Source organism: Columba livia, chromosome 2 (genome assembly GCF_036013475.1).
Source record: "Columba livia isolate bColLiv1 breed racing homer chromosome 2, bColLiv1.pat.W.v2, whole genome shotgun sequence".
Lineage (NCBI taxonomy): Eukaryota > Metazoa > Chordata > Aves > Columbiformes > Columbidae > Columba > Columba livia.
This window is the reverse complement of record NC_088603.1, coordinates 35,137,101-35,159,885: the sequence shown is the minus strand read 5'-3', so window position 1 is coordinate 35,159,885 and position 22,785 is coordinate 35,137,101. Positions and strand designations below refer to the sequence as shown.

Below are 22,785 nucleotides of genomic sequence, written 5' to 3'. Positions count from 1 at the left end.
CTTGTGCACATTAATATTAAAAATAGCTCAGCCTGGGGATATGAAGGTCCAAGGGAACAGCAGAAGCATTAAGTCTCTCTCCAAGTAACTCTTGCCCTGCCCTTCCCTAAGCTGTATGAGGAGAAACCTCTGCTGAGACCCAGCCTAAGCAGCACTGATCTGAATTAATTCAGAATCCACTTTAAAAGAGGTGGATGTGCACCCACTAGGTATTAGATAAAACAGCAATTTCCTGTGGCAGGCTGGTCTTGCACAGAAAATGCTTTTTCAAGGTTAGATGAGGTCTTCCCTAGAAAACAGAGGTGGTTAAAGGGCTGTAGGCTCGAGAGGGCTGGAGCTTGTCTCATAAAAGGTTTGATTTCACACCCTGACTTAATTCCCCAAAACGTTGCTTCCCTTTGCTTTATTTCTGCATTCCCTAGGAAGAGTGGGGGAGAAACCACAGCTTTGCAATTCAGAATTGGCTCAGGACCAGGGAAGACGAGGTCAGCAGCCTTTTCCCCAAGAGCCTGTGCTGTCTGCAGGCCCGTGGCTCAGTCCTGCTGCCGGTCACCAGCGCTCCCCTTCCGCAGGCTGCAGCCTGAGGCCCTGGGGCTTTCCTACACGGGCTGATCACTCTGTGGGCCCAGGAGAACAACTCCCATAACGCTGCAGTGTCTAGAAGATGAGCCAAAGTCAGCAATGACATTTCTGGGATGGTTGAAGAGGTCTCAAGAGCTCTATATATTAAAAGGGGATTCGGCACATTCAAGAACATAAAGGTAAACAAGACCAACTGAAATGTTGCTTTTTGGAACATCGAGCACTAAATGAGGCAACAGCAGCAGTGCCCGTGTCCCCGCCGCGCTTACAGCAGCGCACAGAGCGCGAAGCCAAACCTGCGCACAGAAGCTGGTCAGCGTAATACGCAGTACTGGCACCAGAACCCACGGGCTGCCAGGACATGCTTTGTGAGTTCAGCTGGAGCCAATTTTCGTCAGTAAAGGGGTTTGGAAAGGATAAAAGGCAGATGTGCTCAGATTGCTGTGTGCTAGCTTCCTTGTGCAGCTAAAATTCAGAGTGTGACAAAAAAAAAATCAGAAATAAGCTAATTATATTTTTTCAATATTAAATCTTTATTATATACAAAAATATTTTGTTGGGAATTAACAGGATTTCACAATTTGTACATTAACATGTTTATGTTTGGCTGTGTTTATTGTGAAAATATTAGCTGTGAAAAAGACAATGGGAGTTTTAGAAAACAAGTCACCATTTAAAAATGTCCTACGTATTAGCTGACCTTATCAGTGTGAAGTCATAATGCTAACAAGTCCAGAGGCCTAGGCCTGCGCTACAGTGTTGTATTCAAACAATAGTTAGGTACTAAATCATCTTGAGGTTTACATTAGAAAGTTTAGCTAATAGTTAAGATTTTTTTTTTTTATAGGATGTTTTCAGCTAAAGAAACAGTATTTTCTTTACAGGAGAGCAGTTTTAAAAGTTTTACAAATGGCAAATCCAGTTTAATTTACTATGCTGTGGAAGAAAAAACAAAAACAAAACCAAAAAACCCATGAGAGATTCCAATAGGCAAAACCAGTTGTGAGAACAAGCAAGGTAAGGAAATACATGGTGACAGACTTTTAATGCACATTTAAATCCAAACACTTAACCAAGATGTTACAGTTCTTGGCCCGGTGTGGGGTGGGAGAGCGGCAAACTTGATTTTACTTTAAAAGCTAAGGAAGCAGCCACCCTTGTTACAGCACGGGACACAGCTCCTACACACCAGCAGTGTATGGTGGGGGACTGCAGGAAGGAATGCTCAACATGCATTTCAAAGGGGGAAAAATAGAATACATTTCAGTTATTTCCATCTATAATTGTGTACAAGATCTAAACCAACAAAAAAATCAGTCAAAAAATATTTTCCTGGCAGCCAATGATTCTGCTGCCACCTCCAGAACCATACAAAACAGTGTCACTCGTATTGCTCTATGGTGTGGATCATATAAGAGGTCCAATACAGGAGAATGAAAAGGATAAATGGGAGAAAGTGTTTCCAGGACCACTGTAACTGTGTCAGCCCTGCAGGCTGGTCAGTAAGTTCCACCTCCAACCAGTGCCTTGGCAGCAATGGGAACTCCATTCCCAACTAGCATGAGAAAGGGCTCAAAACACAGAACAAAATTCACATTTACTCCAAGTTTAACTTATTCTATAAGATATAAATATCACTGAGAACCTGCTGAAAACAAAATCCTGTCTGGAAGCTGCTTAACAGCCTTCACCAAACTAGAGTTTGTTTTAAGCCTGTACAGGTAAATTCCAGCTGCAGTACCAGCAAAGGAACTGGGAATTCCACAGTTTAATGTGACAGTTCGTGTACCAGTCTCCCACTAGGAAGAATTCAGGTAAATTAGCGGATAGAGTCTGAATTACTTCACAGAATCACAGAATGTTAGAGACTGGAAGGGACCTTGAAAGATATTCTAGTCCAATCCCCCTGTTGGTACTTACCCCCAAGTTTTATTTTTTATAGATGTGTGTGTGTGCAAGCACATGAGCACACTTTTAATCTGTTTGTAATCCAAAGCTGCCTCTCAAAACTTGGTTATTTTACATATGTTTTCCTTATTTCCTTGGGTCTGAAAACAATAAGTTATACCATTCTTAAATAGTGATGTTTATATTGACCACTATTTCCTCTACAAGACATAAGTGGAGATTTAAAAACACATGAAAACAAAGAAGGGTAAGACAAAAAAAGAAACCCAGAAAAAAAAAAACCCAAAAACCAAACCAACAACTGGGCCAGGACTTCACCACCTTTAGTATTGGCAGTTCCCAAGTTCCCATCACAAGCCAATGAAAGTACCTTCACCCACAGCAACCCCCTCAATGGCCCTGGCGGGGTTTGGTGTGGGGAGGGACAGCTGGAGGGGTATTTAAGGCAAGAGGTGTAGCAAACTACACATTTGTATCCAATAAGAACTACCTAGACATCAATAAATCGATCTCAACACATTTGCAAAAGTATCATGAAGTTTGGCAAAAACAATTTGGTGCTTCAACTCTTCAGAACTGGGGTGAGGCAGGAAACCCTAGATAAGCAAGCAGTCCATACCCAGCTGCGTGACAGATGCCACAGCCTCCACCTGTGGTTGGTTTTAAAGCTGTACCTACAGGCACAGTGAGTGACGGGGATCTACTGCAGCAGACACTGCAGATGTGGTGAGAAACAGCATCTGCCTCAGCGTTCCAGCAGAACGAAGAAGCAGGATCAATGAAGCCCGGATGGGAAACGAAGGAATGGGTGAAGAAAGTCTGAATTTGTGTTCACAATAATAGTTTGTGTAACGAGAGGTAATAACCCACATCTCCTGCTTTCTGCTTGGTTGTTCTCCACTGGTCCTTACTTAGGAAAAGCTTGGCTCCAAAGGGTGCCTGTAGCCAGGAATTTTGTGTGTTTCAAAAATAAAAATTTCCTATTCCTTACCTGAATCACCCTCTTCAAAACAAACAAAAACCAGATGAGTGCCTGAACACTGAGCTGCAGGCACTTTGTACAGCAAGTCATCCAGGTATGATTTTAGAAGATGCAGTGAGTTAGAATTGTAGAGAAGACTGGGGAAGAAAGTGCCATGTTCTGAGCCTATCCAAGATGTGGCAGCTATAAACACAAATTCAAAAGTGATGAGCTGACCTGCCATCCTGCTCCACAGAGCTTTGTGCAGCTAAATACGCAGAGCTGCACTCATCTGAGAATGCAGCACAAGTTCAGGGTACTGCACTGGTCAGAAATTCAATTTCCCTTGCCTACATTGGTTTCTCTGTTCCAATGTTACATTTCCAGAATATTTTGAAAGACCTTTATCAATGTACGCGGGATAACACCTCCCATTGTAACTATCCCACTAAACTTTGAGTGCATCTTGCCACATGATGTGGGACCTAAAGCAGACCTGCTAGCGTAACATTTAGAAACAGCAAAGTAATCATTGGGTACATACGCACCAAAGTATTTACATTAAAGTTGAGAATGGTGTACACTTAAGGGAATTTTTGGTGCATTTGAGGAAATACTTTATGGGTCTTGGAATACTGACCATACTTTTATGTATAACTTTTCATTCACACAGCAACTACAGTTTCTTCTGTGAGTCTCTATATGTACAGAATTTTACAGCACCTCATGCACTGTCCAAAACAGCTAGAAATTACAGATAAATATAGAATTTTTAGATTGAAATATCTGTATATTTAGAAAAATATACATTAGTAAACACAATAAACCAGGTAGAGAAGTGTACCAGTTCTAAAGTCTCACATGCAGGTACATTTCGGGATTAAGTCATGGTAGCTTAGTAATGTGATAGCAGACGTGAGCATTTTTTTGTTTTACCATCCACATACATACATATACACAGACAACTATTTGATAATTTACTTTTCTAAACTACTTAAATATTTATCTTGTGATACATACCACATATCTTAAACATTTAGCAGCATCTTACCTCGCTCAGACACACCTATTGTTATCATTAACAGTCAACGTAATAAGTTTTCCTGTTAGTATCTGCAAAATGAATGTTTAGTACAGAATGAAATACATGAAATCCTAGTTATTTTAACCCCCCCATAATACTTCAAACAGCAGTTATATGAAATATTCTCACTTGCTTAAAAATAATTGTCTTCCATCGTGACTTTGTCCCCTAACTGCATGATATACAGGTGTCTCTCTAACATCTGATCTACCCTACCTTGGCAGGTAGAGACTATCACCACTGTGTACATGACTGAAGTGGCACCAGCACTCTAAGAACCTCCAAGAATGTTCTTTTTTGAAAAAAGTAACTCATTCCCATTCCAGTCATCCTACCAGGGAGTGACAAAGAATGAAAATCAGCTTTTGCTAAAAACCAAAACAAAACCAAACCCTCCACCCCAAAACCAAACCACTCCCTCTCCCCACTTCAACATTACAATCTCAACTCCCAATCTCAACTCTCAATTTTCAAGATTTAATGAATAAATGCAAGGAGTGTGGTGGTTGGTTTGGTTTGATTTTGTGTTTTTTTTTCCTTGCAACCTGCATATGGACATGCAATTAAAACCTGCAGACACTTGGATACGATCTTTGCATGCAACCTAAGCAAGCCATCTTCTCTTATTGCTTCAGAATTGTACTTCTCACTGGCATCTACATTACCACCACCACCACCAATCAGCCGTGAGGCTCCACCGTGCTCACTGCTTGATTTAAAACCACTACATAAACCTGTAGTGAACACTTTAGCTTTAGGCTTTAGCAAGTACATGGCTATTCAGAGATTGCTGACTAGGGAGGCTCTTTTGACAGGATTAGTATTCTCTCTGGGATGGAAACAGAAGGAGCAGAGAGGTTTTCCCCACTAAACCTTGGTGCCCATGTTCTGTGTTTCACTTGGTTAAATAAATTTATGGGAAAAAAAAAGATGAAAGTGATATTTGCAATATAAAGTACTACGGTGTGGAAACTGAAGGATCTTCTCATTCCATTCACTAGGGAAGAGTGAGCTCAGCCCACTTTTGGCATCACAAATAGAGTATTTTCTAACTCATAATGAAAAGGCATTGCATCTGTCTAGATAGCACATCTTATTTACAGCATATGTAGGTGTCCTGTTACACAGTACACAAACACAGTTTAGTCACGTTCAGCATACAGTGCCAATAGCAAACCAATAAACAGCCAAGCAGTGGCTCTGCTATCACTGCTGCTAAATACAACCCTCCATCCATTTCTTAAAGCAGCCTCTGAGCAACAGGATCACAGAACATGTCTCCTGGGAAAGGAAAAGAGAAGCCTCATGCTGGTGCCACACTTAAAAGCTCTGCCAAACTTCAAACAAAAGCAGAGAAAATAAATACATCCTGAAAAGTATAACAATTAAACAAAGTAGTGGTACAAATTTCCCTTAAAGAAGTTCATGTTCCCTCTAAAAGACTGAAGTCTCAGTATTAAGAGCCACAAGGGCTAGCTGTGCTGTACACAGTTCTGACATTTTCCACATACACTGCAATCTCAAGCCCCCCCACCCCTTTTCCCACACAACAACCAGCTTCACAGGCTTTGTAAAAATGATCTGTAGTACACTGACGTTTTTAGGGTTTTTTGTGACTTACACTTTTCCTATACTGCATCAGCTCCATTTTTCTTTTCCTTGTGCACATAAAAGTCTTTAAGAGCCTCAGGAAGCGATACTGTTTTACAGTGTCTAAGCCTCTTCTCCTTCAGACATAGTTCTGGGGAAGTTGCCTTTCGACAGCATCCCGTGCCGCACTTTCATGTTGAAAAAGAATGCAGAAGCCAGGTGCCTGTCACCAGATGGAAGAATTTAAACAAATAGATGACTTCAGTTTAGACACCTAACCTGGTCAGTGATGGCGAACGTTACTATATACAACAGCTTGACATTGCAATGTAAAATATGGTCACAAGAGCTTGTCTTAGTGACAAGCTGTATTTTCATTTTGTTCTCCTTAAGCACACATTTACATCAGTGTAAGTTTTGATTAATGAATTTGAAGCTAATAGGAATTATATCAATGAGCCTACTGAGGGGAAAACTGTTACTGAACAAAAGGAAATACATTGTAAAACAAAAGGGTATAAATAATATTGCTTTTTAGCAGTAAGCTTCCAATTCACTGCTATGTAATGGAAAGCACAATTAAAAACAATGTAACAAAAGCACAGAAATTCCATTACATCACACTGAGAAAAATACAGAAATACAGCAGTTAATCACACACAAATATTCAAGAATATAGAACCCAGCTAGATCTCACAGGAAATCAAGCCACAGATCACTACACAAATATCAAACAATGACCTAAGAACCTAAGAAAAGAAAATGCCCTTTCTCTTTTTTTTTTATAAGCAATGTGTTTTCACAAGTGTGAATAAATACTCCTAAACATTAAGCGTCACTCAACAAGGCTCCACATTATCAGGTTCTCTCTCAGGCTACTTCACCGTTCTTCAAATTGCACTGAATTACGTTGGTACAAGCTTTCTAACATCAGTACTTCAACCATAAGGAGCTAACAGGTTGGCTCCAAGAACAGCCTAATAAGCAGCTTGCAAGGTATTGCTTTATGTTATTTTAAGAGACACTTCTAAGGGAACCTACACAACAGTTGTCTAAATCAAAGAGACATCAAGAATTTGTGAAACATGGAGAATGCACCAACATTAAGCCGAAAGAAGCTAAAGCAATAGAGCTGTGTGTTTGGCTGCTGCTTTTAATACTTAAAATTCTGCTCCCATGAAATTATTCTTTTGTTAAGGAAGAAAAAAAAAATAAAAAAAAAATTAGTGTTCTTTCCTAATAAGAGCTATAGACTTTTTACCAGTCAAACACTGACATTAACAAGTTTTACAAAATTGTTTCAAGTATCCTTTTTTTAATCACAGTGAAAATGTAAGACTAAGATGTAAATGCTGAAGTGAATGACTGCAAGTTTCTTAGATGAAAAAGGCAAAGGTACTAAATCAAAACATATAAAAATGCTTAAACGCATTTCCTTCGTGTGATATGAATAGAAAGGTTATCTGTAAAAAGTTAGAAAAATTAAAATAAATTACATATTTAAGTACACTTTCCCTTCAACATTTTTATAAAAATTCAGAATAGTGTACTTTTGAATATACAGAGTAAAAATGCACAGGTGCCGTAGGTTATCGTCAGTATCTACATAACGTCACATTAGTGTATTTGCTGCTGTTGATTTTATTTGTTACTTCAGCTCCTCTTGTGGACTCTCAGTACACCCAGCTAATTGGGACCCACTGTGGCTCCAGCCTCAGCCTCTCGATCGCAGTCTGTAGCTTCTCGAAGGCCTTGTCTAGGTTGTCGTTTACAATGGTCAGATCAAAATAGTGGTTGTACGCTCTCTGGATCCGAGCACTTTCATCCACTGTTTTTTTCAAATCAGTATCCTGAGAGAGAGAATTTAAAGATTACTAAGAACACACGCCTTGGCAAATCCTTCAAAATAGCATCTATTTAAAAAATATTTAAAGTTTAGATTTATAGTAACGTCACACAGAACTTAAGCTAAAATGCACGAAAGGGCTGAGTTAGCTGTGCCAATAATGTTAAATATGGCAACAAAATGTTTGCAAATCTTGCAGTTTTTAAGAAAGTCAATAGAAGCACATGAACTTGGGCCAGTATGCACAACAAGCAGTTAATAATGTTGTATGTGCAACTGATGATCCAATCAGAATCAAATTAAATGCTTTAGGAAAGACCGAGTAGATAACTTACATAAATATATTTGTGCCCTTTTTTATTTCCACAGAAAGCACCAAAAAATCCAAGAATTTAAAGTAGCATGTAATTAAAGACAATGAAAGTTACATTTCTAGTAGAATAGAGCTCTAGAATACCTTATTGCTTTTTAAGGCTACATTCAGCCTTGCTCACCTGACATCAGTTCCTCATTTGTGAACTACTGCTGCATTATTTTAGGTCTGACATGAGCCACAAAATACGCAGAAAATTTCTATTCCTGCATTATGAAGCCTTCATGAAGTGCTGCCATGGAGCATTTTTGTATGTGTCATTAGTCCTACATTCTTAGAAAATCCCTCTCCACTTTTGCACAAAAGCAATTTTTTGGTAAGCAGTTGTGAGATTTGTCCCCTTGACAATATTTATTTAAATATTTTCAAGTCCTGATACAGTTGTAAATACAAAAGCCAAAATGAAAAAGTAAGTTTGTGAATAGCCTTTCCTTCATAGTAAACGAAGGAGACAAGCAAATGTAGCACCAGAAGAATCAGAATTTTTGCAATGGCTTAGGATACTAGAAATAATATAGAGGGACACATGAGCAAGCAGAACATAATCCTTTAAATGACATTTGGTTTTTATTTGTTCAGGAAGTTCAAGAACATGAAATAGGAAATCATACTCTATATGTATGTTCACTGATAGGATTTAGAGTCTGTAAAGATATATAGATGTATTTTTTTAATGTAACTATCCTCTTTATTATTCATAGGGACATGTAAAACAAAGGCAAGGACATCCCTTAGGGCAGGGGCATCAAACTCACTTTCACTGGGGGCCACATCAGCCTCGCAGTTGCTTTCAAAGCCTGAATGTAATTTTAGGACGGTACAAATAAGAAGGAATATTATGGTGAGTTCTCAGCTAGCCACGGCTTTTCCCAGGCAGGGAAGCTGTGCTGCTGAACACTGAGGATGGTGATCTTAACTGCTAAGTCTGGCTTTCGTCCTGCAGCTGGGAAAGAGAATATTTTTCATTTGCTGCTCTGGAGGAACCACGTCTCAGTTCCCTCTGCTACACACTGTGTCCTGGAAAAGGACAGAATATCTAATGAATAAAATGTGCCACTGTGTTTTACACAACAAATCCAAGGAACTTAAGGGGAAAAGGAGCTATTCAACACTTCTTCTGGCAGCTGCCAGCCATTCACAGTGCACCATGTGCTGCTGCAGCAGTGGAAACACGGCCCAGTTGCATTCTGTTGTTGCTGGGATTTGGGTTTTGTTGATTTGTTTTTCTTTTTTACGCAGGCTGCAATATCTTTCCTAAGGATTACAGATTCCATTTTGAAAGCACACCTACATTATAAGACAAACTTGAACAAAAGTCTTTGGGAGGAGTGATGGGGAAAGAGAAGGAAAGACATTTACATAAACAAACAATTCCCACTATCAAATATCTACCATTTGCTGCAAATAATCAAAAGTGACACTTACCAAAGAACACATTACAAGTAATTTTTGTAATCAAACACTTCTCTATAAGAGGTCTATTTTTGAGAAAGAAGCAATCTGTCTTATACATACTATTTGATGAACCTCTACTAAGTAATCAGCAAAAGTCTTGCCTAACTTTTCTTAGAGATATTATTTTCAAAATAAATTCAATCTAAAATTAAAGTTTAAAAAAATTATCCAAGAACATCCTGTTCAAAGCAAGCTAAATATGAAATAATCTGCTTACAGTGAGAAGTTTGGTTGTAATTCCAGCATCTACCACAGCCTTGTGCATGGCACGCAAAGTCTCCAACTCTGGAGCAGCAATAAACACTACATAGGGCATGAATTCTGAAGTCCTCAATATTTTCAGGGCCTAGAAGCAAAGAAAAAGAAAAAAACCCTCTAAGTTTGAGAATGACTCACTGCATTTCCCCATTACTTACAGGGCACTGCAAAACCAGTCTGTTACAGTGGGCAGAAACGCCTAAGAGAAGATTCTGATTTCTATTTTAGAAACTCCTACACTGCCTTTTGAAATGCTCAACATAATTTCGTCTTTGGCTAAAAAGATTATTTACTACTCTGCAAAACTCCTAAGATTTTTTTTTTCCATCTTTCTCAGTCCAACCAACTGCCACAAATGCAAGAATCCAGCTGATCTTGTAATCTTTAAACCAGATATACCTGTGGATTCACGTCCAAGATGCAGGTCCTTCCTGTCTGAACAACTTCTAGGATGGAATCAATTTTGGTGCCATAAAGATTTCCTTCATATTCTCCATGTTCTAAGTATCTGCCGGCTTTAATATCCATCTCCATTTCAGCTCGTGACACAAATCTGTATGCTTGCCCATCCTTTTCATCATCCCTTGGTTTTCGTGAAGTAACTAAAGAACATATTTCAAATATGAATGGAATGTTTTCTTTTTGTATTTCAAATACAAATGTGAGACTGGAATGCCTGTTATGTTACTGAGAGTATAATACACATCAATATACAATTATAATTGTTCCATATACAGATTAATTAATTATTCTAAAGTAAGTTTCAAAACTGAGCACATCCCCCCCTGTTCCCTTTATTTCTATTCATCCTATACGTTGCTTACCCACCCATTTGCTTATTTCCTTTGTCTTACTCCTTCATACCGGATACAACACTCATTCATATCATCTTTTCAACTATTCACTTAGTAAAATAATTATTTAAGTGACCTGGAAATCAAATGGAAATTGAACTCTCAAATGCCAAACGTACTTCTGAAAATCAGGAAGTGTACATCAAAATCTGTCCCGCCTATACAACTTATATACTCTGACAAAATTACTCCTATCCTGAATCACTGGGATAAACATCAGGTATCTTCCAGATAATCAGTCTTGAAGTATGATACTATGATAAGAATACTGACAACTTACATGGCACTGTAGTTCCAAATCTAGTAGGATTCAGTACTATAAACCTGTTTTTCAAACTTCTTCGCCCCACTCCTTGGGCCCCAATTAAGACCAGTGTTTTCCTCTGAAAAGGAGGCATTTTGGCTACTTCCTCATAGATCTGGATTTCATGACGATCAAATTCTACATTGAGAAATGTACAAAAAATAGTTAAAACACAGTCAGTAGCGTAATAAAAAAAATAGACAACCCTACTACAGATTAGCAGACCACATGTGAATATAAATACTATGTAAAGGGCTGATACAATCTTTCTTCCTTTGAACTGGTAAGGGAATAAAACAGTTGCCCCTGCATGTACAGCACAAGGTCACAGTATTACCTGTACTTCCAAGGAGAAAATTCAAAATTGATCAGAATGGGAAAACTGTGATTAACAAATCAGTGAGTTTTCACAGAATCACAGAATGGTTGAGGTTGGAAGGGACCTCTGCAAGTCATCTGGTCCAACACCCCTGCTCAAGCAGGGCCACCTGGAGATGGTTGTTCAAGACCATGTGTAGATGGCTGTTAAATATCTTCAAGGATGGAGACTCTACAACCTCTCTGGGCAATCTGTGCCAGTACTCAAGTGACTCTTACAGTGGAAAAATCGTTTCTTGATGTTCAGACAGAACCTCCTGTGTTGTTGTTGCCTCTGGTCCTGTCACTAGGCTTCTCTGAAAAGAGCCTGCCTCCATCCTCTTTGCACCTTCCCTTCAAATTTTTGGACACATGGATGAGATCCCTCCTGAGCCTTCTCTTCTGCAGGCTGAACAGTTCCAGATGTCTCAGCCTGTCCTCATAGGAGGGACGCTCCAGTCCCTACATCATCTCTCTATGTCTGTATTTCCCTTGCACTGAGGAGGAGCCCAGTACACCCGAGGTGTGGCTTCACCAGCACAGAGTAGAGGAAAAGGATCACATCCCTTAACCTGCTGACACCAAAGCCTTCATTTTTTCCTCTTTTAACACAAAATCCTTCTCTGACTTCCACGTACCGAAGGATGTACTCGGCACCACCGTATCTTCACTGGTCACTATTGCTTTTGAACCACAAAAATGATCTGATCTATCAAATTTATAATCAAATATTTTACTGCAAATCTTTCAGCTTTGGATACACTAGACACTGCAAGTTTGGAAGCCCAGAGAACTTTCATTCATGTTAAGAGATACCTGCATTTCTTGTAGTGAGATACATCATCTTTTTCTTTTTTTTGCTGCTTATTGTTCCACAGAAAGGACCTAGAAATAAAAATTGAGACAAACTCATCACTTTTGTTAAATGTGTTTTTATGAATCTTATTTACATGAACATATGCAAGTTTAGATTAATGACATTTACGAGGATTATTTTAGAGTTTTATGTATTCTAGGGCAGGAGATCACATCTATTTTCATCCACATGAAATAGTATAAGAAGAACTGAACATAACATAGAGAAAAAGTTATTTTTTCTAGAAAGCTTTGTAAAAAGCAGCAGAAAAATCCATGAAACACAATCAATTTGTTAACAGTGCATACTTTAAAAACATAATTAAAAAGACAGCTAATTCTCATGCTTTTGCCACCTCATTTAACTTTTCATCAGCAGGTGGACAAACTGATTCATGTATCTATGAAAACTAAAGATATACTTTAGCCTTTGTCCTTCACACAAAGCCAAAATACAATAACTAGCATTTCACAATATTCTGTGTAGTCTCATACAGCAGTTTTCTAGTATTTATGAAGGCAGCAAAAGTAAAACAAATGGAGTCAGAGCAAAATCTATTCCTGAAATTCATTAAATCTCACCTGAGTTGTCCCAGTCCCTCCTAACAAAGGCCTTTCTCTTCTCTTCCAGGAACTGGCTTGGAATAAGCCCTGCACTTCCCCCTTCTTTGACATGACTCGCCTGGAAAGACGGAAAAAAAAAAAAAAAAAAGAAAGAAAAAATTCGCAGGTAACTTGTGAGAAGCATTTTTCTCATTGACATGGTATTGACTGGTTTTCACACTGCCAGAGTTTCTCAGTGGTGAGTATTGGTATATTTACTACTGAGACTTGGAAATTCAAACTCACTCGTGGATATTAAAATTCTTTCTTACAGCAACATTGTCTCGCCATTGAGTATTTAAACTTATATAAAACAGATAGAAGTTTCATTACTGGTTCTCTTTAAGTTAGTACAGTCTTATAGCCATGAACTTTTGACATCAAAATCCTAAATGGAATTCTATGGCTTCAGACACTTAACTCTGAGTGACAAAGCCCAAGACTTTCTGGTACACAGTACACTTATTTTGTATTCTTGAGCTGCTCCAGACAGGTTCCAGCACAGCTTATTAACTGTCATTTCACAAACAGTGAAAGCCATTTACACATGCCTAGTCATGCCTTCAAGCTTTTTGCACTAAGTAACCACAGATTTAAAAATCTTAGTGAGTTAAGTATTCCTGGTAATGAAAATTCAGCTAAGATTCTCTATAAAATAATTTCATGGCAAGCTCAATTCTCAGCAAGCTTAACACAGACAAACACAGTTATGAACTGCTACACTTTTCTTCCCATAACTGGTTGGCCTGTCTCTTGCTGACACGAACCGCTTCCTCTTCAGCTTATATGCTTTTACTTATGCCCGAGTCCAGCTTCTCTAGAAAGCACCAGGCAAAACTAACTTTGTTTTCCCCATGACATGATCTGCACAGCAATGCTTGCAACACTCCATGCCAGTTTAATGCATTTTATTTTTGCCACTGATCGAGTGTTTTAAGATTTACTTCTCCTGGACTCCAACAAGCTACAAGCTGGAGATTTTGAAAAGCAATGCAGAAGACAGCATGTAAGCTAATGTCAAACTGTTCCGGAGTTTTGGATTGTCTAACTTTTGAAACTAATTAACTTGGCAGTAACAAATTTTCTGCCTTTCTTCATTCTTTTTATTCTCTTTCTTTCTGTTATTACTGTCACTGACAGGCAACAGAATTCAGCAACAGTTGTTGATGTATATTCAAATATTTTTGTTGCTTTTAAAGAAATCATATATATATGTGTGTATATATATATATATTGCTCTCAAGTAACATTTGGCTTACTGTTGCTTGTTATCTAGCAAAGAGTGAGTCTTTTAGAGGTAGAAAGGGAAATCAATAATGCTCAACTCTGCCTAGATTTCCACTGCCACTTGCAATTTTGAGTATCTCATTTGAGAAAAGTGTCTTAAAGGTTCACTCATCTCACTTTCAAGGGCACTGATGATGTTTAATATAGTGTATAGTGTCTTGGAAAAAATAAAAATAGCATAAGCACTAGATTACATTTCTACTGAAGGACTGAATGTAGAAATACAACCTTAAAGCAAGATGAACTGTTAATATGTGAACTAGTGCCAAACACTTTGATTATGAACATGCATGGTACAGCTCACAGACACTGACCACCACTGTGGAAATAAAAGACACAGCTTCTCCAAGTAGCTATTCTCACCCCTCTTCAAATCCACAGGGTTAATTTCCCTCTTATTCCTCAACTCTGAGCATTTGGGAAGGGATCCACTTCTTCCACAGTCGCTTACCACAATTAATATAGTTAATTACCACAATTAACATAGTTAACCTAAGACTTTCTGCTAGAAATTGTCCACTTAACTGATTTTGGAGTGTCTAGGCTTACAATACAAGAACAAAGACAAGCAAAGAATAGTAACAGCAAAACAGGCATTACAGATACAGTTTATAACATTCAACTTTTTCTAGTATTTCAATTGTTAATATTCTTGATATTAGCTTGAAATTGGATTGCAGTGTAAATATATATATATATGTAATCTACTTTCATTTAACAGCAGATATAATTTAGAGTTTATTTTTAAGGCAACCACTGAAACTTTTCATTCTTTTAGTTTAATCTTTTTACCAACCTGCCACCAATTTGGATCTTCCCGGTTTACAATCTGAAGAATTTCTCCTTTAGAAAATTTCAAACCTGCTTCTTTGCATGGGATGAGGTTGTCATTATATGGATTATAATCAAAATGACACTTCACAAAAACCTGAAACGTGTAAAAATTTATAAAGCTTAAACACTATAAAATACATCTTTACTAATTCATCTGTCAAACTAAGTACTGTCTTTACCTACAGCATAAAAAGTTTCATATGATCAAAGTTGCATTTGGCAAATAAAATATAACCTATGGGGAAAAAAAAGCATATACTAACTGAGTAGAAATAATCAGCAGTGTAAACCTCAGTTGAAGGAGCCTCATGACAAAATTAAAAAGCCAATTGTTCTATTTGGACGACATATTATAAAACACTCATTTCTACATTTCAGCATATATAATGGAGTATTCCTACTCTAATAACCTAAAAATGTAAGAAAAATTCTCTGAATGTAAGCCTTGTCTTCAAGGCTTGTGGAATCTTAATAAGTAATTTTTCCATTAACTCAATGTTTTAAAATAAATAAGATATGTGACTGCTTAAGACTCAATTTTGTTGCAGGGGAAGAAACCGTGAGTTGCACCAGTAGATTGGAAACATCTTTGACTTTTTTCTTCCAGGTTGGGGAGCAGAGGAAACAGTGGACATGCCTCCAATACAGCACATTCCCCCAGCATCTACTGAATGTAATCATAGTCTTTTACAGTCATGGGCATTAGGACATGAAAAGTGTCTTACAAGATGTTTCAAATGCACTGATTTAGAGCAACAAGTTGCTTCTGCAGTGAAGAAATCAACAGCCTACAGCAACAACAAAAGGAGGAGAAATAGCCACCATCCAAGTTCCTACTTATTCAACGAGTTCAAGCTCATCTGTTGAATTCAATAAGTTCCTGAATTCTATCAAACAAATTACTTGGACACTGATCATGTTATAAACACATGCAGTTCACTGCAGTTTAGTGTGACCATGGCTAGGTCATCTGAGGTCACTGAACGTCAAAGAAAGATTCTTGGAAGTACACAAACAATCCTCAATCTTAGATACTAATTAGATTTTTTTAAGCAGATATACTAGGTGTGGTATTAATCTACTGAATACACCCATTTCCAAAATGTACTTAAAGGTGAATACAGGTATCCACATTTCAGCCTTTGTGCTAGCATTAAACATACAAAATCATCAAAATATATTTAATCCAAAATCTTAAAATAATCTTATGCAATAGAGTACCAAGTAGTAGTTCTTTTGAAAGAATTGCTAGAAAAGTGCTACTGACCTGCTGCGGAATAACAGTGTCTCTGTAGCTGGGGAGAATCTTCAGAGTGACACTGCCACTAATATTTTTCAGCAGTTCCTGCAGTTCTTTTGGATTGTTTCCAACCTCATGGCCATTCACCTCTTTAATAATGTCACCTACGTGCAGAAGACCTTGTCGATCTATCATTCCGCCATGAAGAATTCGTGCTATTACCAGATCATTGTTCTCAACTCTAAACGTAACACCCTGAAAGAGGTATGTGAAACCTAGTTCACCATTATTTGAATTTCAATTTCATTTTACTATTATCTCAAGCAAAAATATATAGCTATGGGTTATTCTATCTACCCCAAAGAGAAGAGCCAGTAATAGTTACTACAGTGTAAGAGTTCCTAATACACAGATAAGTGTCAGGTGACACAAAAGTGCTTTCAGACAAGGTTTTCATACAATCGAACAGTGACAGTATTGTTCTTGATTGCATGCAATCCTGTCATTTTGTATAAGGGCCACGCAGATGTTGTCTTAAGTTGGTTATGCTAGCAAGTCATTCAGCCTAGTGACTGTCTATTCAATAGCTCATAATTTCTTAAAGAGAACATGATGGAGAACATGTAAATTATCTTATTTCAACCTCTCAATACTGATCCTATCATCCATTAAATTACACAACATAATAATGGAAATAATTAAAATGTAATGCACAAAATAGGGCATGTACAAATGTTTTCACTCACACATTAAAGACATACTCATCTTCAAATGCTTACCAGTGGTTCTCCTGCTCTTTTGTGAATTCCAAGTATACGAATAGCGTCTACTGGAACAATCTGGTTGTTCACTGTAGAATTATTGACTTCTGGACTAGAAGGAGGGGAATCGTAACATTTTGAAGCCACAATATCATGTGCTTCTAAGAGAGACTGCAAAGGAACAGAAAGATCCTTTTTTAAACCATGAAATAACCATCAGCAAAAGGATTTAGTTCTGAATAACCACTGAATCTGCCCTTTTGAGGCCACATCATAAAACCCTTACTTCACATGGAATGGAACAAAAACTGACATATAAGTAGTCACATGGCCTGATAAGCCCACTGTCTTGGCAAATGTGCTCTCTTTTGTAAATACAAATGCTGCTTCTTAAGCATATATAGGAGAAATATAATGAATTTGGGTGGAATATGTGATCTTGCAGAGAAGATTGAAAAAGGAGTGCCTAAAATAGTATTTCACCTAATGAGACACTATCTGAGCAAATGGTTAAAGTAAACAAACCCACTGCAACAAAACAACCCGAAAGACAACTCATCATTAGAGAATTGTGTTTAATGAAATAAAATTTTCCTCCACAGTAATTTAGATAATTACAGGTATGTAGGGCTTTCTAAGAACCTGCAGAATGAGTGATTTCTGCTTGCATAAAGACAAGGCAGAATTCTAGTACCAAATGAATCCAAGTTAACAGAATTCACTTTCTGAAATACAAGAGCTCAGATTTCATAGTTAATGGTGTTTTCACTAGTCCATGTAAATAAATACAAAGCAAAAGGAGGAGATCCAAATAAATATTATCATATTTGGAAGACAAGGCAATTTACACTTGATTTTTCTCATAAAATATACTTTAAGATTTAAATAAAGGATTTATAAGACAATACATACAGGCAAAACAAGATTAAACTTGTGAAATCAGACAATGGAGACTTTCTATCTTGAAATGGGACAGCCTATAGCCACCATATACGGTAGTTCAACATAAAGCATCCTGTAGCGCAGAGAATCTCACTGACAGATATGAGAAAAGAAGCATGTAGAGATGCCCACTAGGCCTCAAACGACATAGCTTTGTTTCAAACCTGATGAGATACGATCTTAAGTCAGATCACTGGCTGATGTCAAGTAAGTAGCTAAAGAGCAGACACCAAAAACAAGACATCGTGGGGACTATGACTGATCGTGACATGCACATCCTAGAGGGAGATGGCAAACTACTAGAAAGCAGAGCAGGTGAGCAGGCAACATTTAACACTTTGCTATTCAGTCTGCTCCATCCTTCTGTAAGCCACCTCTAACCTAAAAGTTGTGCAACCATATTAGTTTAGTGCTAAACTCAACACGCAAGCCCTCAAAGTGTCACAAACATGAACAGTCATTTTAATCTGCCCACTACACAATAACCTTGCTGATATTTCAATTTCATGCTAGAAGGAAGTACTAATTCATCAATTTTGCCCCTGCCACTAAGACGGTGAAGACAGCTGCTTATTGTGGCTGCTCTGATACTGTGGACAGAAACCAAATCAAATTAAATAGGAAAAAACAATCATCTATTTAAATCAAACAGCTGTCAGATGGTAGCAATTTCTAATTCTTCATTATCCAAGATACATCCAATCCAGAAACCATGAGAACAGATCTCTGTTTGCCAATGTTTGCAAGCAACATTTTTGGATCTTTCTACTTTTCCAAGATGAAAAAAACCTAGCATCAACTATACACGTTTTAACACATTGACACTGACAAACCCGGTAGATACACGACTATGGTCCAACAGAACAATTAAATTACAAATTGGGGGCTGAAGTTTGGGGTAATACAAAAGAGCAGAATAACACTACAGTCTTGCATTTAGAACTCCTAACACTTCAGGTCTCAGAAGTACTTAAAATATTTTTGTTCCTCTTTTATGCACTAAATATGTGCTACTCTTCTCTCGTAACACTGTTTCAAATGTTAGAACTTAATAAATTGACTACAGGCCCCTAATATACATGTGAAAAAGAAGACACTTCTAAAGGCTGTTCTGGAAAAGCGAGGAAATCGATATCTTAGAGAAATTGGGGGGGCTGCTAAGGAGGCATGAATATGTAGGAAAAATAACTCTCTAAATTAAGATCTCTCTAGAAGGCATTTAAGATCACTTTTCTAAAAAAAACATTTTTAAGGTACGATTAGCCATTACAAAGCTAACTATTAGAAGAAAATATTGACTGCTTTTCAGATTAAGTATTTTATTGCCAGAAGAATCGTCTATTTAGGAGGAACATCTTGCATAACTCTTGAAAAGGTGAAAGTAACTGAACAAGTTCTTCCATAAGCAGCAGAAGCCATTCTTCTGCATGTTTAATCACTCGCGATAACAGTATGGTACTTTCAACTTCCCTCAAGGCAACATCTTATCACTCTTGTATTCTGCCCTCCAGCTGCTGTTAGGCAAGACTTGCTAGAGCCTTTTCTATGCATTGCATGTGCCACCTGGCCCTTCATAGAATAGCTTGGGTTGGAAGGGACCTTCAAAGCTCATCTACTCCAAGCCCCCTGCAATGAGCACAGACACCTTCAACTATGTTAGGTTGCTCAGAACCCTGTCCAGCCTGGCCTTGAATCTCTCCAGAGATGGGGCATCTACCACCTCTCTGCGCAATCTGTGCCAGTGTTTCACCACCTCATTGTAAAAAATTTCTTCCTCATGTCTAGCCTGAATCTCCCCTCCTTTAGTTTAAAACCATCACCCCTTGTCCTATCACAACATACGTCTGTACAGCAGAGGGTTTGTACCCAGAGAGGTGGGTCATGCTCTGGGAAATCTGCCACGTTCTAAGTTCCCCACACAGACAGAGGTGCCCACTATGGTGGGTGCTGGAAGGCTGAGCAGCGTTTTCTAGCTTCAGTACATACTGGCCTGATGGTCAGCCATCAATGCTGTGAAACTCATATGAACTCAGTATCTTCCACACTTGGACTTCTGAAAAGTTTAGTTGAAGGGGGCAAAAAGTGGAAGGAAAAAAGAAAAAAAGACAGGAATGAAGGTAGAAAAGAGAAAAAGGAGGCAGTCAGTCAAACACAGCAGTACAACCACACAGGCAGCTGTACTCCAGAGGCCAATCCCCAATGTATCTTCTGTAAAAATGTGTAAAAGAAACAGAGTAATTCATTATTTTCACCACTAAATGATACATTCCATTAAGCTATTGCACTGAAGACTCGTATACCACATCTGATACTTGTATGCCGAGGCAGGTTACAACTGTAAGATGATGCTGTGATAAAGTGGCACCATTCATTTGTAAAATACAGAATCAGCCTCTAAAACAGTTATATAATAGTGTCCATTAAACTTTAAAAGAGCTGAGTCAAGGTGGCTTGTTTACACATTTACTGAATTGGAGAAAGGATGCAGATCACATTTTCTATAATTAAAAATTACGTTGTATTTTTCCTTTCTTCCTTACAGGCCCCTTCTTGCAGAATTTGGAATATGCTTCCTTGCACTTCCTTACAAAAGACAGCACTTATTTCTTGAGTATTTAGTTTATTTTCTGTTTCCTTTTCAGAGAGAGAGACATACAGCCTCCCTGAGCCTTAGAAAGCCTATTGCAGCCACATTTTGGTCTGCAAATTTTCCTAAATGCTATTCCAGAGTGGTGATAACTATGACATCAGTTAAATAAAAACACTTAATCAAAATAATACTACTTTGGCTTTAGTTGTCTTTGTTGCCTGCCTCCAGATGCGGAATGGAAGCACAAAATTAAGGACAGAAAAGTACACCCCAATTTTAGGCTTGAAAATTGAATCACCTCAGATCTACTTTTTAAAAGTAAGTATCTAGTTGCTTTTTGCCTGCACACAGCAACCAAAACTGCTCATTGTTTCTCTAAATAACACTGAAGCCCTCATCACAAGAGGCACTTAGAAAACAACAACAAAAAAATAAAGCTGCTTCAGCTTCTTTTTTTTTTTTTTTAAATTAACTCTAATTCTGACAGAATGAACGATAGGCTAGTTCTCCAGAGCAGCATTTAGCTACCTTAACAATCAACCAGTCTTTTCTCTTTCTTTTCTACCTATTTTTTTCTGTAACATCCAGGTTTTGCAGCAAATGAAGTAGGGAGCTCTAGAAATAGCTTATTTCACTTACATACCCGTGACCCAGTCAACAGTCTAGCAAAAGAGGCAGCATGCAATCTTGTTCATAGCATGCAATAATCACGACATGAATTTTTAAACCGGGTTCCAAGGAAGAGTCAAAGTGCAAACCAGTAAGTCTGATGTTGATACCAAACAAATTAGAAGTAGTTTCCATAAAAAAAAAAAAAACAACAACAAAAAAAACCCAGAATGATGGGACAATACAGATCATGGGAAAGCATCAAGATGCTTTAATAAAGGGAAGTCATGCTTCTCAAATCTAGTTAAGTTCCTTGAAAGAGTCACCAAGCATGACAGTGAGGCAGTTTTAGTTGATAATATAGATCAATTCCCAGAAAGGCCTTTGAAAGACTCCTTTATCAAAGTCTTTCAAAGAAACAAAGCTACTATAGGATAAGCAGTAAGGCTCTCAAGCAATCAAAAATATTGGTTAAAAGACTGAAAAAGTTGGGCCAGGAATATAATATTATTAATTTTCACAATTAATGTCACCAGGGGATTTCCCACAGGCATCTAGGCTTGGTTCTGCACCTGCCAATATGCTGACATGTCAGATAAGTCATCTAGGCAATGGGGCTGAGAAGTGAAATTACAGTGTGTGCTGATGCCGATAAACTAGTTGAGGAATAAAACAACTGACTGTAACCTGCAGGAGCACCTCATAAGCAACAGAGTGAGAACAAGGCAAATGAAATTCAACACTGACTTCAAAGGAAAACACGATCCTAATCTAACATTAGCTAACAGACTCAGAACTGGTATCTCAGATGTACACAGTACAAAACCAAACCAAACCAACAACCCACCTCTACATCTACCGAGCCTAGAGGTACCTCTTCTTTACTGAGAGGGCAGTCAAACACTGTAACAGGCTTCCTAAAGAGCTGGTTGATGCTCCATGTCTCTCAGTGTTTAACAGGTGTTTGGACAATGCCCTTAATATGCTTTAACTTCTGGCCAGCCCTGAAACAGTCAGGCAGTTGAACCCGATGATCATTGTAGGTCCCTTCCAACTGAACTATTCTATTCACCAGCTGTTAAAAAGGCAAACCAAATACTAGGAATTTTTAGGCTATCAGTAGGAGATGCAATGGAAATTATGACACCACTTCATAAGTCCATGCTGCTGTGAATGACTCTGGGAAGCTGTATACAGCTGTACACAGCTTTGCTTCCCTTTGAGACAGACACACATAGACTATGAGGTCTTTCAAATCACAAGTAACATAGAAAAACTGACTAAGAAAAACTGTTTAGTCTCAAGGGGGCAGCAAGGGGATATTAAGTGAATCTGACAGGTGACAGTCTCAAAACATCATAGTCTCCACTCTGCTGGGGGATGTTGTGAGAGCCAGGTTTTCACATGGATTCAAAAAAACAACTAAACAGCCTGACAGAAGAGAACATCATCACAGGTGGATTATGATACTTCTCACTCAGACATCTGAGCA

The 22,785-nt window shown here is 38.1% G+C and overlaps 1 protein-coding gene and 1 long non-coding RNA gene across 6 annotated transcripts in view; one reads left to right on the top strand and one right to left on the bottom strand.

Moving 5' to 3' along the window:
* Window positions 1–1,091: 1,091 nt before the first annotated feature.
* PALS2 (protein associated with LIN7 2, MAGUK p55 family member) overlaps window positions 1,092–22,785 on the bottom strand; it is a 59,829-nt gene continuing 38,135 nt past the window's right edge. For all 5 annotated transcript variants that reach the window (XM_065051340.1, XM_065051337.1, XM_065051336.1 and 2 more), the window contains 9 exons: window positions 17,171–17,323; window positions 16,419–16,646; window positions 15,114–15,245; window positions 13,010–13,109; window positions 12,389–12,457; window positions 11,192–11,353; window positions 10,457–10,659; window positions 10,017–10,145; window positions 1,092–7,975 (listed from right to left, as the gene is read on the bottom strand). In XM_065051340.1, coding sequence (XP_064907412.1) covers window positions 7,799–7,975; window positions 10,017–10,145; window positions 10,457–10,659; window positions 11,192–11,353; window positions 12,389–12,457; window positions 13,010–13,109; window positions 15,114–15,245; window positions 16,419–16,646; window positions 17,171–17,323 — 1,353 coding nt within the window. In that variant the 3' untranslated portion in view covers window positions 1,092–7,798. The remainder of the gene's footprint in view (window positions 7,976–10,016; window positions 10,146–10,456; window positions 10,660–11,191; window positions 11,354–12,388; window positions 12,458–13,009; window positions 13,110–15,113; window positions 15,246–16,418; window positions 16,647–17,170; window positions 17,324–22,785) is intronic.
* Window positions 13,023–21,000, top strand: LOC110356430 (uncharacterized). Its single transcript, XR_002409647.2, has 3 exons — window positions 13,023–13,157; window positions 15,759–16,655; window positions 20,637–21,000. It is a non-coding gene; the product is annotated as an uncharacterized LOC110356430 (long non-coding RNA).